The following is a 19,969-nucleotide window of genomic DNA, read 5'->3' as shown; positions in this document are numbered from 1 at the left end:
GTTCTTTCCCAATATCTGTGGATTTAGTATTCGCGATTTTCTCCGGAACTCCATTGTTTCCAGGTTGGAAGGCCACCCTGTGCGCAGTTTGTTATCTGGTACATTTCTCTAAAACACCACCAAAGCGGAGGTGTTCCTTATCAGCTTGTAGCACTTCACTCATCGGTGTAAAAGACCGAGAGTTTGCGCAAACGTCCTCACGTACACAAAAACGTCCTTGAACTTACTCTACAACCGTGCGAACGTATCACGGAAAAATACTGCGTTTACCTCCGTGGTTCCATCGCTCGCTACCCGCTGTTCTGCCAATGCCAGAAAAATTACGCTGATTCGTCATTGCGGTTCTAAATGGCGAACGACCGACTCTCTGGAGGACACACGTAGACACATGTGGAATTACGCGTAGAAAACGCGATTCTAGCCGCCGAACCGGATCAGTAGCCATATCTCGAATAAGTATTCAATCAGACTTATCTTAGTAACCAAGCTAAGATTATCGATTCATCGTATTCCGCTGACAAAATTCTACACATTCAACTCTGAAGTTAATCGGTTTTCACTTTTGAAACGTTTCATTTCCTGATTAACAAAACGACGTAAATAAGATTTTCAGCTTCCGCGAATCTATCAAACAATGGAAATAAATGGTATAGTACTAAATCCGGTTTTCATTTATTCAAAATAGTATTTTTTAACAGTTGTTGAAGTATAGTTTTGTTACTTCGCAATTATTGTTCTCAAAATTGTATGAATTTTACATACGTCCATTTGAAAAAGTAATCGAGACATACTTTGATAGCGTGACGCAGCCGCCGTTAATATTGCGAAATTGTGACGAAATCTGCGGCGCACTTCGTCATTTCAGTGCTATGTGACGCGCTTCCTCGAAATGGGCGCAACCCCGCCGAATCGGTGTCAAATGCAGGAACGTGATGGAATGGAACCCCTCACCGTGGGGGTAGGCAGGATGTCTCCCATGATGGCATGATTTCATTCGTGTTGCTCTTCAATTTCATGGCAATTTCCATTGGACGGCGTGTGCGAAACCTTCACACCCTTTTATTTTCATTACCAACCGGCACAGTCTGGGGCGAATCGCCACTAATAGACACCAATCATTATTATTGATGAAGGCCCACCTAGGGCAAAAACTGAGCTATGCCTCCACAATCGCTTACATTTGCATGGAATATTTCCTCCGTTTGCAACTCGTGAACTCCCGGTTTGTAGCGCGGAGCCAATTAGCAATTCATACGGCCTTCCTGCATTGGCTTATCATTTGCGCTGCCCTGTTTGCATCGGAGTTTACTTTTTCGATTGTTTGTTGTTACTTCACTTGCTCGTATAGCTACTACCGAAGCGATAACGTGATGCTGGGATGTTCGAAAAAACCTGGCGTAACTTTTCAAAAGGACCTATTTAAAATCGAGAGGCTCACTTTGTTTAATTTCTCTTTGATCAATAACTTAGCCACATTAACTTCTTCTGTAGCGGTTTTTGTTTGGAACGCTAGCCAATATAGTGAAAAACTTCCCGAAAGCTTTAGTGTTGTACAGTTACAATCGAATGAGAACGAGAGAGAGGGGATCTCTCATTGTTACATAGGACCTTTAGTGAAGTTCAGCGAGAAATGCCTGATCACATCACGCGAAAGCCATGAGCAGTCTAACAAAATTGACGATAGGGTGAGCCAAAAAGTGTAAACATTTAGTTCTTGGAGAAGTTAAACACATTTTGACTAAAACTCGTTAGCTTTCACCATGAATAAATCTCGTTCTCTGTATTTTGTGTACCAAGTTAACAAAAAAATGTTGCAATTAACTAGGGTGCAATGGTTATTCCAAGATTTTGTAGACTAACATCTTGGCAATTTTGATTCCTGGCCAGTTTGTTTTTAGTCAATTTATCAAAAAAGAGAAAGAACATATGAATTACACAATGTCAGGTATTAAGGAGCCCTATCTATATCATGCAAATTGGTTCAATTCCAAGAAAAGTTGTGCCTTTTAGTGTGAAGAACATTTCGTTCCAAGGTTGCATTGTGAAATAGTTTGTAAGATATAATCACATTGAAAAAAAGGTTGAAATTTGAAGCTAATTTTTCAAAACCAACGGTTTTGTTAGTATGGGAATGTTCTTTCAGAATCTGAAGACAGCATTTTGTTTACATGCAATGGTCTCGACAATGCTGTGTTCTGTTTCAGTCTCTAAACAAAGCTTTGTTTAAAGCTATGTGCCGATTTCGCAAGCAATTTTCGATTATCTATGGAACAAGATGATCAATGATCAAAATCGACACATACTCTACAATTAGCAGTTTTTTAGAACGTATGATAAAATCGTGTAAATACAACCAAATATAACATGGATCGTATGACCCATAGAAGGTGACTTCTTTCCGTGACAACTATAGAGACGCAGAGGCGATCTAGTGCTCTTTCCAGCAAACATTTTTGCGGAATAAGAGGTGAACAAATCACTCTTAAGCATATTTCGACTGAATAAGCTAATATTCAGCTACTAATGTTTGTTGGGTTGTGACCATGATTGTCCTCATCATTCCTCCACTACTCCCATGACAGTAAGGACAAGACCGGTAATCGATATGAAGAAAGTTTAGCTAATCCCAAGTCTAGGGCTGGTCGCGACTAAGTATCTGAAAACAAGTAGCATTGAAACCTTATGCTTATATCCAAAAAGAAATCAACCAGACTCTAGGTAATATTCCTATGTTTTTATAAGGCTTGCTAAAAAAAGACCAAAAACATTGAACAGAATCCTAAAAAATTCCAACCAAAGACTATGAAATACTCCTTACATTTTAATTAATAGACAACTCCCGGAGCTTATTTCTGAAAATGTCCTTGGGAACACCTCGTGACATTAAACAATTCATAAGAACCAATTCTCAGATCGTTGATTCTAAGAAACATTTTCAATTTCTATTTCTCAATATTCAAATCAATCAATGTGATTTCTTGCTCGTTGAGTGACGATTTACTAATACTACACTAATAATCGATTTAATTCTAGGATGTGGAAAACAAATATGAGTTTAAATACTTGGTCAATTTTCGATTGGCATGGTATGGGCCTTTTTATAGGCCAAATTGAGTTTTGTTAGCGTGCCTTGGCCCAAGACTAGACCCTTTTGATTTTCAACGAATGAGCAAGAGAGAGTCATTGGCCTCTCTCCTTGCTAAATGGATTCTCAAAGACATGGATTGAATTTTGAGAAATTGGAAGTATCTCTCACTTATCGCGCTCTGTAACAATCATGATCCGCAAAACATCATGATAGCCTGTTTATCGTCTACTGCTCTAATTATATCGGAGGGATAACAGTGCATGTAAACCCCATCTAAACAAGCTCCAAACTTCCACTGCCGTTATACGCATAATTGTCCCATGTTACTTTTTGTGCATTTTGACTTTTTGTCATCAAACAGTTTAGTTTTACGTATAGTTTTAGAAAACACACACCGAAAATTAACTTTGTTCGGAAACTCAATGAAAAGCAAGCCAAGTCAATTTGCCCATTGTTGAATTTCCACGCAGAACTGTCCCACTACTGTATTTCTACGCATAACTGTCACACTATACAATTCGCTGCGCTGATCTAGAACAAAATAGTCAGTAGGCAGTTTTAATTTAGCTGGTGTTAGGGAAAATCGTTTTGAACACCTTCTTACGTTGGCTTTACATTCCAAGTGGAACACAACCTGTTCTATGTGTTTGTATTATCGGGATGCATTCATCATTCATGCGAGCCTGACGTCAGATTTGATTGAAATTTTCAATATCAAAATTTTATTTCCCATCAGTTTTCAAGGAATTTCAGTTGAATTTTCAGGGTCGATCCCAAAATTCTTCTAGTGTTTGGAACCGCGGTCTTCGATCAAAAATTTACCGTAATTTTGGATTTATCACGGGGAGTTGTGAAATAATCCCACTTGAAGAAAATGTAACAACTTTAATTTCGAGTCCATGGCTTGCGACTAATTAACTTCGTGATTTAGCAAACCAAGTCTAAATAAAAATAGTTCGACCGTATTTGGATGACTTGGCCTTATGCTGGGTTGTTCCGAATACCGATTCCCTGGGGGAAATGGCTTCTAAACCGTCGGTTCTGAAACCTAGCTGGCAACATCGATCTACATAAATTCCCAAATCTAGGCTAAAGAAGGGTAATTCAAAGGTTCTTGGATAACTTGATAACATGCCAGGTTGTTTTGGATACCCTGTTCTCCAGAGGAGGTGACCATTATATTGGCGGTTCTGAGACCTATCTTGCGACTTATCAAACTTGATAAAGTCAAGAAGAAGTCAAAAGAAGAATAGTTTAAAAGCTTTTGGATGACCTGGCCACATACTGGGTTATTCCGGATTATTGGTTCTTCGGTGCAAGTGGCAAATATGTTGGTGGTTCTGAAGCTTAATTTGCGATGTATCAAATAGGGTAGGTGTACCAGTTATGGACATAGTGGTTCCCTATTTCGCCATACATGATAACTTTAATGTCTTCAATTTTTGAAAACTTTTGTGTGTTGTAGTAGTTAGATTTAAGATATATCTTGATGTTAAAGCATTCAAAAATATTTAAAATGTGAATGTTATCAAAATTTCACATATGGCCAAATAGGGAACCACTATGGCCATAACTGGTACACTTTCCCTATCAAGATTTTGCCAAACCAGTCCAAAGAAATGTCAAATCGTGTAAAGATTTGTGTCGTGAATTTTGAGTTGAATATTTACTCCGCAAAATAACCTTGACTTCGCAGATGAGTTTCTGTCTAGCCTGCAGCTGGAAGAGTCGATGTATGAATTTAGAACATCTTATAAACTCTCTAAATAACTCATCCACTCGTTTTTCACTAACTCATTTATTGTCTCATTATCACACATACAGAAAACTTTGCTTTCCATCCTAAACTTCTTCTTCTTCTTCTTTCTGGCGTTACGTCCCCACTGGGACAGAGCCTGCTTCTCAGCTTAGTGTTCTTATGAGCACTTCCACAGTTATAACTGAGAGCTTACTATGCCAATGACCATTTTTGCATGCGTATATCGTGTGGCAGGTACGAAGATACTCTATGCCCTGGGAAGTCGAGAAAATTTCCAACCCGAAAAGATCCTCGACCGGTGGGATTCGAACCCACGACCCTCAGATTGGTCTTGCTGAATAGCTGCGCGTTAACCGCTACGGCTATCTGGGCCCCCTATCCTAAACTATAAAATCATATTTCTTCACTTCCCCACACGTGGCTCCGTTTGGCACATGTCACTTGAGCCGTCATTAGGTGCCTTAACATTGTCTTGAGGATATACGGCCTCTACATTCATACGTAGAGGCGTAAGAACGGTCATCTACAGCAGTGTGCTTAGCACATCATTGGTCACTACTATCAGTGGGACTGTTATGCGTAGAAATTCACCAAAAACCCTGCATTTCTAGGCATAACAGTCCCACTTTGAATTTTGTAACTAAATTTACTTTATTTCCATAATACAAACTCTTGACTCTAATGAACACGCTATTCTTTATACTATTGTAAAGATTTTAATTTAATTTACCACGCACCTGGTCAATACGAGGCCTAAATGTGTTAAAATCTTTAAACGCGTTTTTCTCGATTGCATATTTTGGAACATGGGACAATTATGCGTATAACGGCAGTCCATTCGAAATCAGTTTTCCAATTCCCGGATGCTTGAAAGTTTAGAACCGGGTGACATCATGGTTCTGCAACTTTATATAGTTTGAATATTTTTAATAGAATGTTTTGATACATATTTGACTTGACTTTAAAAGTATTCGTTTTAAAATTATGGATTATGAAGCAATATCCTCAAATACATATTTCTTTAAGTCGTTCATAAATTCAATGCAGTTTTATAACATCAGAACACTATATAACAGAGTAGTTTTTTTTAATCCAATCACCAACTCTTTGAAGGATTTCATAAATTCTCAAGCTGCATGCATTTTTATGTCAAATATTAAATAATGCAGAGCTAACCAAAGCATTTGTAACTTTTTTGTTTTGTAACTCAAAATCATTATTTGATCTGAATACTCAATAAATTTTGAATACTGTGGTTGAAAAATCTAAAAGACCAACACTAAAGATGTTTTCATGGATATTCAGAACTTAAAGTTTGCTGCAGTTACGCTTAGACCATCATTTGTTAGATATGTCTATTCAAATTTGTTGTCGAAAAATTGTATTGGATTCCAGAATTTTTTGAAAAAAATATTTGGCATGATAGAAATAACCATCCGCTCACAAAAATTTATAGGAAAATCGGAGAAATTTGAAAAAAAAAAAACTGCTCTGCAAAGAATGCACTAATTGCAAATACGATTTTCAGTGGATTCTTTAAAGATTATTCAATAAATCAATAATATAATCAATAATATTTTTAATGGAAAACTTATCCTCTAACAAAAATGCCTTCAAAATTATGCGTTAGACATAGTCAATAGCTTATTCATGGAGAAATTCTTGATCTGGTGCATCTCTCGTTGTATCTAAAAAGACATCTTTATAACAGAAACGATATCTCGCCAAAAACATTTGATTGCTTGCTTGCGAAAAATAATGATATGTATATTTAAAAAAGGCACCTTCCCAAGAATCCACTACAGATTTTGCCAAGAATGTCGTCAAGATAAACAAAAATCTGCCCAACAATGCCTGAAGAACTTTGACATTTGTCCATTCATCAAAACAATCTCCTTGAATTCAGTAAGGAGCTCACAAGCAATACGCTGAGAATGTCAGAAAGAATTCGCTGTATATCTGCAGAAATCCATACAAAATCTCGTTAACAAGGATTAGTCAAGCTAATAATCCACACAAAGCATCTTCAAAAATCCGTATAAATTCCTCCAGGAATCCGCCCAAAAGAAATTCGGTTGGATGGAAAACCACAAGGATCTCTCTAGACATTTCTTTTAACTTAGTTGTTTACCAACCGCTAGGAATTTGCACAGAATTTCACTCACAGTGATGAACCATTCATAGTTTGTTGAAAAATCATATTTCCGTCCCACCGTTGTAACGATTAAATGTGCAGTCATACATATTTTATAGATAAGAAATAGTAGCATGAAACGAGCTCACCTATTGATCTGTCATCCTTGACTGAGCAGCAACAATCCACTTTCAGCTTCACTCGTTTGCTCGGCTATATAAAAGCACTCAGAGAAAATAGGCGCGCGACCCGAGAGGGAAAACAACTGACGACTGCTCGGGCTTTCTTGACGCACTGCCCAGGGGCCAGCGTCAAGGTCGAAGGATCAAAAAGAACTAATCGGCGCTTTTTTACTTCTAACTACCGACGCGCGACATGTTCGATCCTGCCCTCATCGCCCGCCCCCGCAGGAGCAAGCGTCAAGGTCGAAAGATCAAACACAACTCGATAAAAGTTTCAAATAGTCCCCAGAATCAAACATTCTTCCCTTTCGATGGTATATGAAACTATTAACAAGTTCAACAATTAAAATCATGCCTGCATTTTGGGGAAAATCCATGAGATATATTCAGATTTCTATTTGATCCTCTTGGGATTTGCATTAGAATCTATGATTTTCATCAAAATCTTTTGTGGATTCTCTTTGAAACCCATCAGAATAATTTATATCAGACAAGTAAATTTTTCTTTAGAATGCTTTGAAAATTCTTTTTGGATACAATGGAAAAAAATCGAGGACTCTCATCAGAACATTTTCAGCACACTAATCGAAATCCTCTCGATTTTCATCAGAATCCTCTGAGGATTTTCGAAAGAATCCTATGAGAATTTTTATATTCTCGGGATAATTGCCAGAACCCTCTCATCAGAATCCTTTTAAAGCCTTCATCAGAATTCTCTCACGATGCCTTATCTTATATTTTCAATAAAACCCTTCCTGTTTTTTTATCACAATCCTCCATCAAAATTTAATGTTTAAACGATTCTCATCCTAACTTTCTAGGATTCTCATCAGAAACATTGCAAAGAACTCATCTGAAATCAAGGTTTTGGTCATAATTCTTCCAGGATTCTCTAAAAGAGAATCTCCCAGGATTCTCATTAGAATATTCGCCGAATTCTCATCAGAATCATACCGGGAATTTTCCCAAAAACCTTCCAGTGTTGTCTTCAGAAACCTTCCAAGATTTTTATCAGAAAGCTTCCAGGGACTTCATTAGAAGTCTTCTAGGATTCTTGTCAGAATCCAATTAGGATTCTTAGCAGCTTTCTCAGGATTCTCATTATATAACGTTCTAGGATTCTCATCAGAAACATTGCAAAGAACTCATCTGAAGTCAAGGTTTTCATCATAATTCTTCCAGGATTCGCAAAGAGGTTTATAATATTCCAAATTTAAAAGTTCCAATTTGTTGAAGCAGTGTTATTAGATGTTTCGCATAATAACTGTTTTTAAATGATAAAAATCGATCATTTTTAACCAAATACGAAGTTAAAATGGTCTCCTGCAAAATGACTAGAAAGGCTTTCGATGGTTATCTTTTGTCGAGTAAATATGATTTTATATGACATACCTAGTATGGAAATCAACATTTAATTTGGGTTGGTTCTCCGGGATCTCATACTAAGACTTCCAACCTTCTGTATCTGAACATGTCAAATTGTAGTGGTTCAAAAATGTTCTACATGAGCAAGACTTGCTACTAAATATATTCATATATTTTCACATAAATACATTTGAAACATATTGAAATTTTACCATGAATCACTGGTGGAATACGAAGCAATTGAGTCAAAAGATTATCTAAGTAGTACAACAAAGTCGTCCACGCTTTTTAAGAATTAATAAGCGTTTTATATGGGTTACTATACAACGTTTGCAGAACTAACGGAATGTAGTTCCTCAATATGAGTTCTAACCTAACCTCAACCTTGAGTTGGTCGAAGCAAAATTGATGAATGATAGCAGCCTTTATCAATTACGTGCTATTGAAATGCTGATTGCACAGCATATATAAGAGCAAATGTTTTCTCATGAAAACAGGTGCAGCGTTTACTGAATGAGTAAAACTAATACAGCCTTCACTTACGACAATATACACCAGTGAACAATCTAACTCTGCTTAGGCGGCCATCAGTGTAACACACGATATCGTTTAATATTGTTCATCCGGCTATGGGATGTTTACTGTTCGCGAGAAGGGAATTAGGTAGACATATTCCAGTACGGGATATTTCTGCAGTAAACCCATAAACCACAAACAAAATCCTATTATATCTGTCAATTGTAAGAAGCGGATATGCCACATGTATCAATATGGAAATTTTCGATAGAATCATTGCTAACCGCGAATGTTCATAAAAAATGTTAATTTAATTGCTTTAAGGTAAAAATGCAGTCCGTATAGTTCCTGTAAAGTTGTTTTTTTTTTCGTGTTTTCTAAAATTTGGATCAGACAAACTATAAAGCTTATCGTTTTGAAAATGCTACTCAGTATTTTCAACGAGTATATAAGCTACGTGTAGCATTTTAGCGTTGCAGGTCTCCTGGATAACGAGATTTGTGCTCTGGAACATGCGACTAGATAGAAAAATGATAATACTGGCAGACATCTTCGGAATCTATCAACTGTGTCTTCAAAAACAGACCAAACTTAAACTCGGAAGAAGACACCAAACTTCATTGCACTGCCAAAAACATTCCTTTGAGAAACGATACAATCAATCACTCATAACTGTGTCTGTCTGTTCACTACTCACCAACAGGAATTTCCTACTTGCAAAAAAATATGATTTCGCAACTTGATACAAAGGCAACCGAACGGCGCCGTGCAAAAACAAACAACATTCGAATCACGTAGATAGGTAGGTATCCTCCTCCCTCCTGTTATATTGTGTTTCACCTTAATGGAGTGATTGGGGTGTGATTTCCACCATCATGGTCGTAATCAGGCCCGAATCGACGCGACGCAATTTCGTTCGATGTTGACGACAGCAGAAACATTATAATATGCAGTCCAGAAATAACCAGATGATGAACGCGAAACACTTCCCCATTCCATGTTCCCGAATCAAAATTCCACCTGATTTCCTGTTGTTCACGCCTAAACAGCTTGTAACGAAACATGATTCTTACGCAATATGTAACAGCTAAAAAGTAAGCTCCCATTGAGGTGAGATTTGATCAACATATTTCTGGGCAAGGGTAAATCGCCAACAACCGAGGAAGGGTACTGTTTATTTTTAAAATCTTAATATAGCACACCACACACGGAATCTCATGAATCCGAATCGCCTTTGGTAGCCAAGCCACCACAAGGAGGTGAGTTATTTTGACACCCGTGGTGTGCAGGCCGAGGTGTGGAAGTAATTCGGAGATCGGGGAAAGCCAGTCAAGCGTGGTGCAAAAGATGAATGGAAACGATACTCATCGATGAGACGTTTCCCGTTGAAGGGCGATCGGCGTGCGTGCTTACTTAGCCAATGACTCATCGTGGGTTTTGCAATGACGAATTCCGTTCTAGATTCTGGAATAATTTCAAACCCGTTCAAATGAAATCTTGTTTTTGACCATAGGTGAAGAGTGAATGTGAGGCATGAATCAAAAATCGAAGCTACAAACATTGAACAAATATGCTAAGTAAACCGCGAAAATTGCGTAGAATATGTAAAAACAGTTGGATTCAAGTCACAGATGTACTAACGATTAAGGGTCTAAAAATAGGAACTTCAGAGGACAAATATCTGAAGAAGAGACAAAAAGGGACAAAAACGAATTGAGAAGATATGAAATTAAAAAAAAGAGACCAAAAAAGGAAGCAAAATATACAAAAATAAGTATCAAAAGAGACCGATCAGGAGTTCAAAAAAGGTCTAAACAAAAACTAAAGAATATTACTACAGTAGTTTTATAAAGATTCTTCAGCGAACCTGAGCAAACTTTTCCCAGAGTGCAATTCCAGGATTTTTTATGATAATTTGTGTCGTTACGCCAGGTATTACAGTAGAAACTTTCTAAAGGAATTTATCAATTCAGGATTGTTAGGAAGGTAACACTAGAATTATTTCAGAATTCAACCAGTGCAGTGGTGATATCCCAATGCTTTTAACCCGCCTTTAGACGGGGTACACTTTGGAATTTTGTGTATTTTTTTCGTAGCTCGGAAATCAAAATGATTTTATTTTTATCTACAACCTTCACTCATAACACGCATATAAGAAAAGTTTTTTATGACTTTTGAAACTTTTTTGTATTTTTGAAAATTGTTTGAAAAATTGTATTCTTATATAACCTACAAATACCCGGGGTTCATTTAACGTGTGATATAAAAAATCGTACCTTTTATATTTTTCTACGATCAACCTATCACAAAAGAAGAGCTTGGTGGTATTCAAATAATTTTAAAGCTGTTTTTCCGTTAAATACACGGAAAATAAAAATATTTCCAGACAAATATTAAAAATTTAATATTTTTAAAATTAGCGTAAAAGTTTGAATTTTTATTATTGCCAAATATTAGTAACTAGAAGAAGCTTCAAGAAAAAATGAAAAAGGGTAGGGATGTTCAAAAATAAAAATTATAAAAATCAAAAACCGAAATCCATATATTTGCGAATAAAAATAAATCATTGCCCAAAACGTGTTTAGAACGATTTTAGATAACTAAAAATGATATTTAGATCGAAAATAAAAATTTGGGTATTAGAGGGTTAATTCTAAGTTTGCTGAATTAGTCATTTTCAAAAAGGGATTGAATTGGATGCCTGTGGTTGCTACTCCAGCATCGCTGAATCAGCTGCACTTATACAAGAAACCAACCAGATGACTGCTTGGGACTAACATACGCTTTCAATGTAGAAGTACTGGTGATCTTCTGTTCTTAGGCCGCAATTGCGCCTACCACGTCAGAATGCAGACCAATGAAAAGAAGGGGTAGGAATTGATGTTGAATTTAAAACTGACCCACAGTACACCGGATATACCCCTGCATCTACGCTATGCGTTCATGCAGGAAGGTATAGGGGTAAGATAATGTTGTGACATAGAAGCTTGATTGTGGTTAGCAGACTGCCTATGTATCAGGCGTAAGGAAAAACGTGCTATAATGATGGAACAATGGAAGTGTAGCGGTTTCATGTTCGTCTCTGGTTCTAGCGATTTCTATGAACGGATAGTTCAAGTGTGATAGATTGAGAGTGAAAAATACAACACCTACCTTGCAAACCAGCTCTTCCTGAGTTTTGATGTCGACGCAGCGGTAGAGCGAGCTGCCCTCGACGCTGTCCAGCAGCAGATAGCGATCCGCCAAGACGGCAGCGTTCAACGGTGGCGCCACGTTAGTCGAGATGGCGTCCCTCTGAGGATACAGAGCCGTAGAACCGGCTCCACTGGCAACGCTCACCGTTCGACCACCTCTGGCACTTTGTTGCTGCTGCATCTGCTGCTGCTGTTGGTGGTGATGGTGGTTCCGATAGCACTGTCGATGATACGGACACTTCTTGTTGGTGGGACCGTTCTGGGCGGCAGAAGCGGCCCCGAGCAGTGCGAGACTCGAAGCGGACGATGACGAACCGGCGGCGGCAGAACCGGAAGCTGCCGCAGCGGCTGCAGCCGCGGCCACCGTGGCCAGCGCAACCGTACCCGAGTGATTTACGAAGGTAACCGTCGCGGGGATCGTCGTAGTACCGTTTGCTGAAACCGTCACCGGAATCAGTTGTTGTTGCTGCGAGGAAGTCGACGGGACCACGTCTTCAGGTTTGTTTGCAAACAGTCGAACGAAATCTATACCGGACGGGACTGTGGCGGGCGTTGTCGTATTCAACGTATCCATCGTTTCGCGGGTTTCTTCTGTTTTCGAATGATTCCGATTGAGAATGCACCGAAACAACTTAAGTGGCTACACTATTTACACCTTACAGACGAATGGGGTTTCTTCCGAAGAGGTTTCTTAAAATATATATAACAGCTCAACAAATCTTCCGTTGCTATTCCTGAACGCTTCTCACACTAGGTTCTCAATGCCTTGAATGAGCCATCTTGGTGCTGTTTTCACGGTTTTGTGTCGAATATCACACTGTGTGTTAGCACATGAATTTTCCTGAAGCTACGACGAGCTTACGACACATTTTTCACATTCAGAATCACTTCTAGCAATTACACCACAACGCGTTAATTCACTGGGGGATTCTTTCTTCTATTGAACCAATAACGCACTACCGCCGATCGTGGCCAGTTCTGTGTCTTCTAATTACCCGCTAAAATCTGGAATAAAGCAAGAAGGTGGAGATTAGCCTTTGTGTTGAGCACCTGTTTACCGAACGAATCCAGTAGCTGGTCGTGTGTGACGAAATCGGACGCCGGTATTGAGCTTGTGTATAATAAATATTTAATGACGACACAATCCAAGCCGTGGATTTCCTGAACAGTAGTTGCTTTGCGATTGCTTCGGGACGTGTGTAGAAAACTTGTGATGATTGGAACTTTTGTGTAAACTTGTATTGGAATTTTTATGTTGGAAAGTCATCATCCCACGACGTAATAGCGATAGCAGACTGGAACATGTAAAAACGCGTCCGAAGCGGAATGACCTCAACAAAATTGAAAGGAACTTGAATCATACCCCTCCCTGGAGTTCTGAGTTCAGAAATGGACTCACAGGCAACTTGAACGAACGTGAAGCGACTTAGGATGATAGACGAGGTATGTGTGAATGCATAGATATACGATGGACAGACAAGTGCATCAATTGCTTGTAATTACATGCTTTCTTGAAATTGAATAAGTGACGTCTAGCCGAGTAGGTACTGATTCATTTAATTAGATTAAATTAGTCATATTGAATCTATTCATGTGAACGACCTTCATATTCGAAGTAGTAATTATACAGGACAAGATAAGCATTCCGAGAATGAGCTCGTTTTAGGACTACTTGTCATTTCTGGCATTACGTCCCAAATGGGATAGAGCCTGCTTCTCAGTTTAGTGTTCCTATGAACACTTCCACAATTTTCAGTTGAGAGCTTTATTGGTCAATTTTGTGTGTGTATTATCGTTTGACAAGCCCTTACGCTCTGGCAGGAAAGATGTGCCGACATAAATTAACCCGAACGACCCATGACCCCGAATTCCAATATCTCGATGTTAAGTTATTCAAAATGTGCAAAATTCTCAGGATGTGAACCATTTACTACGTTCCATCAATCTGCGCAGCTTTTATTCACTCAATAGTTGATTATCCCAGCGAAATCAACAAAGTGCATTTTTCCCCGGCAGGACATGATATTACCCTTGGCGCCCCTAAGTCGAGAAAATTTACGACCCGAAAAGATCCTTTACTGGCGAAACCTTGGTCTGGCTGAATAGCTTCGCGCTTACCACTACGATTTTTTCTGGATCTTACTTAAGATTCCCATTTCAGTCATTACAATCCTCTTATTAGTGATGAAGCAAAGGGAACCGTCAATTATAGTCAGTATTTTCGAATTTGCTCGTGCTTATCAAAAGTTATGCTCTATGTTTATATGACAAAAGAGAACCAAACTTTTTCGTATATCATCGTAATGATCGCCTGGATGGAGCAAGTGCTGGAGTTGCTGATCCTGATAGACCACCTTCTTTTTTCTTTTCTAGGAACGCTTTTACGATTGATTTAGTTACAACCGACTCTAATAAACTTTTTAGAGTAAACGCTGAATTTGATTCTGATAAATTTTCTATTCCATTTCAAACTTGCCATGCAACGTTTCTCAACCCTGTCAGTTCCATATTCAATTATTAATGAGTTGCTTGGAAAACACATAAAACATAAATCGATAGTAATCTTGACGTAAACGAAATTTGCTATTGACAATGGTCTCGAAACATTGAATTAAATTGTTGAAGCAAGGTACATTTACTCCAATCTGTCAGTATAGACGACGATGTTGAACACCTGATCCGTTTTAAAATCGCGGGGAGTGGCAAATTTCAACGAACTAGTGATCTTGCTATGATAATTATATAACTAAACTGGGCCTTGACTTTCTGAAATTTATCTAAAATATAGAAAACAAATCTCAAAAACCGGTTCTGGTGATGACAAAATTGACCGTTTGTTCTATGTCATGTGGTGTCTCTCAAGTGACGATAAAACACTTGAAGATATGAAAGGTGAAACAACTGTTTTGTTTGGGATTATTCCCGGTACAAGTGGGAAACTCAACTAACAACAAGAATTTTATCTTGATAAAGTGATCTAAACATTATGAAATATTTTAAAGGTAAAAGTTATATATCTTCAAATGCAATGGGAACATTTTCGGAAAGCTGGAGGTAACTTCCAGAACCCCACTCCTTCCAGGCAGCTTCATTAGCAAATAATCATGCTCATCAACAAAATAATTTTGTTTCAATTCCAACCAACGCCGAAGTTCGTAACCGTTAGTATTTTGTCAATTCGAATTGTACTACAGTAGAATTCCTTTTTTGGCAACAAATTCGAAATTTTCAGTTGCCAAAATAGGAACCGTTTTTTTATTTCAATAATATCATTTGGGCTTTCATAATCAATGTGAATCCAAATGATGGCCAGACTTCCGAACTGGCTATTTTTAAGTAGATTCCCGTACGATAGGACTTGATTAAAAATCTATAGATCCGTAATATTAATTGTTACAGACGTTCCACGCACCTTTAATTGCTGAAATATCTTCAATGATGTTTTATAAGCTTTATGTATGCTGTTTGCATGTAAAAATAGTAATCACATAAGTGACCATTATTCAGTAACTGGAAAATTTCTCAAAATAGTGTAAGAATACAGAATAGCAATACATTTCATTAGAAACGTGTTTGCTAAAAAGTTCTAGGCAAACAGATTATCTTTTAAGCTCAAGCCTCTAATTTGATAATATTCGGTAATTTGAAAATGGATCTTTAAAATTATATTTCTTGCATAGTAAGACATCTTATATCTACTGATTGACTACAGTCAATGGACACAGAGAAACAGCTGATATCAATTGTACATTGTTGTACACACAAACTATGATATTTGTTGGTACAGAACATTGATTAGGCCTTCAATCGGAATGCCTTTAGAAATATGGTTGGTCCATAATTTCTTAGAATACCCAAATGAGCTTCTCATAGCTTCAATTAGGAATTAGCTTTAATTATGTTTTAGAAGTTGAGCTTGGATATGAATTAAACAGGAATTCACAGGCTCCCATTATGAAACACCAAGTGCCCGATAAGAATCTGCAGAATCCCTCTAGTACTTTGAAGTAGCTCGCTAAGAATCCACAGAATTTAGCTTGGAATACTCAGAATCTTGCTTTAGTAGTCAGATAGCAATTGACAGCTACCCAAGAAATTGCTAGAAATTTGAGAATATCACTTAGAATTTTAGGATTCAGCTGTGACAATTCTCAAGTCTCCGATCGAAATTTTTAAAAGTTCATAAAGACTTTCCAGACTGTCACTAGTAATCTCCAAATTTTGCTAGGAACCTATTGAGAATCGTAAAAATCTTTCCAGAAAAATATCATGTACTAGAAATCCACAGTATTCTGCTGAACATTCACAGGCCGCCTTGGAAATCTTAGGAGTTTACAAGGCATCGTAAGATTTCGCAAAGCACCCCCAATAATTGATTATACATTCTCAGGATCCCGCTAGAAACTCCTAATGTCCGATAGGAATATTCAAATTTCGCGCTCAGTATTTTCAAGAATTCGCTGAAAATTCTCTGAAGCCCATTATAAAAACACGATTCCCTAGAATCCAGTTAGAGAACAGTGAGCTGAAGAGCCAAGACTAAAACGTTTGATAGAAACTCTGTTACAGTTATATAAAATTAGCTGCCGTCATCTGCTGGTTCATAAGTTATCCAGGATTTTGAAAAATACTGTTTTGGACTGTTTTTACTAAAAGTATCATTAAATCCGTAAATTTTGATGGTAATTTGTGTGAATCTCTTTTTTTTGTTGAACTTAGAAAACTTGATGACAACATGTTTTTTAACATTTTTGTTTTTGTACGAAAAAATACTCGAAATAATGTTTTGGCTGTTTTAAATAAAGTGTCAATCAGCGCCATCCACGTTAGTTACAGAGTGTAAGTGTATTTGTAAAAAATGTCAAAAATGTCTCAATGAACAACTTTACAGAACAAAGTTTTTTGAAAGAAAACTCTTGTCGAAAGATGAAACTAATTTAGATCAGTTTTAACTTATCTGGATAAAATCCGATTGAGCCAAAATATAGTAGAAATTATTCCGAAATACTTTGTCGAAGACACCTAACCTCTAGGATGCATATCCAGAGTATTTGAGGTTTTGGCCGTCGAAAACAGCGATCTGCCCCAGTGTGGACCCCCTAGGAATCCGCGGACCATCGGTTGGGAAACGCTAGGCTGAATTATGGCGCAAAAAATTCTCGCATCGACGATCCCAAAAGAAGCTTGAAGATCGTCGAAGTTACTTCCAATCGATTTGTTGTCTTCTGCGCGATCATTCCTTGGACAATAATTGCGCAGAAGACATCACAACGCTATGAAGCAAAAAGTATTGAAGATCGCTGACGAAAGAGATAATCGCACAATGCATAGTATCAAGTTCAATCAACAGTTAACCGTAGAAGATAAAACTTGACTGTTTTTTGTCTTATATGACGCAATTCTTAATTTCTGATTATTTTGTCAACAAAATTTATAAACGATTCTCTTTCTAAACATTTAGACCAGGCATGCCCAACCTTTTTGAACCACGAGCCATAACTCAGAAACAATATTGTGCGGCGGGCCAAACTTTTTTTAATACAGAAATTAAAAAAAATGGTGGGATGAAATAAAATTTCTTTTTTTTTTTGCAGAAATATCGATAGCTGCTACTAAGAATATCAATATTTGCTACTATGATAATCTAGATAATTCTGTCAGAACTGTGCTTATGTTTAAGTCCAGCTCAGGATTCTTTTAGAAATTCTTCGCAATTCTGTGAGAATGTTGTTCAGGATTTTTTAAATCATTCTTAGAATTCTATCGAAAATTTTCGTAAGTTTCTGCCACAATTTCATCTGTTTGAAAACCTTGACCAAAGTTTGCTCAGATTGGAGCCCTGGATTTTACGATAATCAAGTAAAGGATTCTGTGATATTTATGGTCAATTCTGCCCTCAGAATTCTGTAAAAAAAAAAATTAAGGATAGCTCAAGCCAATTTTGCATACTACTATCTAGTATTCGGCGATAGTTATTGCTATCGTTCTGTGAAATACTACTAGGATTTTCTGACAAAATTCCTGACAAAGTAGTCCATCAAATTTATCTGAGAATGATGTATTCAATTTTACAAGCTATTAACTTGATCTGCCTAATATTGGTTATAATCTTTTTCATGTATAAAATTCATGCTCGACAACTTTGGTTCAAACTTTACATAAATTCAATTTTGTCCATATAATAGTGAAGAATGTTATTGACAAGATTCCTCGTACATTTTTAATTCTTATAAAATTTAGTATTTTTTCAAATGGAACATTTTCCACAATTCAAGAAATCAAGCAAATTTGTATTGATAAAAAATATGTATGTAGAGAATCTACAAATATATCTCAAAATTCAAGAAACTAAAAAAAATAAAAATTTAAAGATTTAATAATCAGCCTTGATTGTTGAAATATCTAGTTATAGAGTTTCTAGAGCAGTGAAGGAGCCAGATAAAAGAGAAGAGGAATCTTCAAGCTCTTCGCGGGCCGCACAAAATGGAGCGGTGGGCCGGATGCGGTCCGCGGGCCGTACGTTGGGCAGGCCTGATTTAGACTGAATGCTGTCGTAATTCTTGCAGTAACGTATGGAGAATTCCTTATATAATTTTGATTGGAATTGCAGAGAAGCTTCTACAGAAATATTGTCAATATCTCTTGAGAAGGAAGGTAGGTCGGAGATCCCTTCTTGCTTTCTGTGGAAGCTTACTTCTACTAGCAATTATTTTAGCAAAAATACGTCATCGGTTCATTCGTGGATTCATTTATTGAGTCTTTAATCGAATTAGCAGTCATTTTCCTTAAAAATACACCGTGGATTTCAACCAAAATTCATTCAAATACCAGGACCAGGACATGTAGCTCAATATCGTTTCAGAAATTTTGCCAGAACTTTCACTACAAATTTCTCTAAGAAACACGAAAAATTTTGTTAGACATTTCTATCCTGTATCCATTATATTATCCAGACAGTTCGCTTGAGATATCTACTTTTTTGACTCTTTGATTTCGAAATCAGAAAAAAATGTGTCTTTACAATAACGAAGATCGTAAGGTAGTAAGGTTTTATAACTAAGTGGTAGTTCAGATGATCGTTTTTTCATCATCAGATCCCGAAAATAGTGACTTTAGTGACTATTTAAGTAAAAAAATGACTTTCAACTACCAGGTCGAAAATAATGACCATGTCGCTAAAAAGAGACAATGGCCAAAACTGTTCTTGGAATAATTCCCAACTCTGTGCTCTTCAGGATTTTTTTTCCAATAGCCCCACTTTTATCCCTTTTAGAAACCCATATACGATTAATTTGATTTTTACTCGGCTCTAGTCAGCTTTGCAAACAACATATTGACTAAGCTTCTCAGCTTAGAATTCTTTTGGTTACTTCCACTGTTATTAACTAAAAGTTTTCGTTGCCATTTAATCATTTTGCATGCGTACAACGTGTGACAAGCACGAAGACTCACTATACTCCAAGAGTTTCAGAGGATTATTCAAAAAGTAGTTAATCGAGAAACTTTGTAATTTAATCAAACAATTGTGGGTAACCCTCTGAAATTCTTTGGAAAATAATACCATGTAATGAATTCAATGTAGAATTCAAAGTGACTTTTAGTTCGACAATCAAATTTCAGCTAAATCGAACTACCAGAAGCTAAGATACAGAGCCTCGAACTTAAGCATTTTATATGGATAAAAGCATTTGGTTACAAACGATTGTCACATCTAACTACATGTCAGTGCAT

The 19,969-nt window shown here is 37.2% G+C and overlaps 1 protein-coding gene across 2 annotated transcripts in view; it reads right to left on the bottom strand.

The window, feature by feature from the left end:
* Positions 1-19,969, bottom strand: part of LOC5569504 (tribbles homolog 2) — a 183,402-nt gene that overhangs the window by 152,334 nt on the left and 11,099 nt on the right. For both annotated transcript variants that reach the window (XM_001658539.2, XM_021844790.1), the window contains exon 2: positions 12,198-13,243. In XM_001658539.2, the coding sequence (XP_001658589.2) occupies positions 12,198-12,812 (615 nt within the window). In that variant the 5' untranslated portion in view covers positions 12,813-13,243. The remainder of the gene's footprint in view (positions 1-12,197; positions 13,244-19,969) is intronic.

The sequence above is a fragment of the Aedes aegypti genome, chromosome 2 (assembly GCF_002204515.2).
Source record: "Aedes aegypti strain LVP_AGWG chromosome 2, AaegL5.0 Primary Assembly, whole genome shotgun sequence".
NCBI classification, from domain to species: domain Eukaryota; kingdom Metazoa; phylum Arthropoda; class Insecta; order Diptera; family Culicidae; genus Aedes; species Aedes aegypti.
Note: the sequence above shows the minus strand (reverse complement) of the source record. Positions and strands in the feature narration are given on the sequence as shown.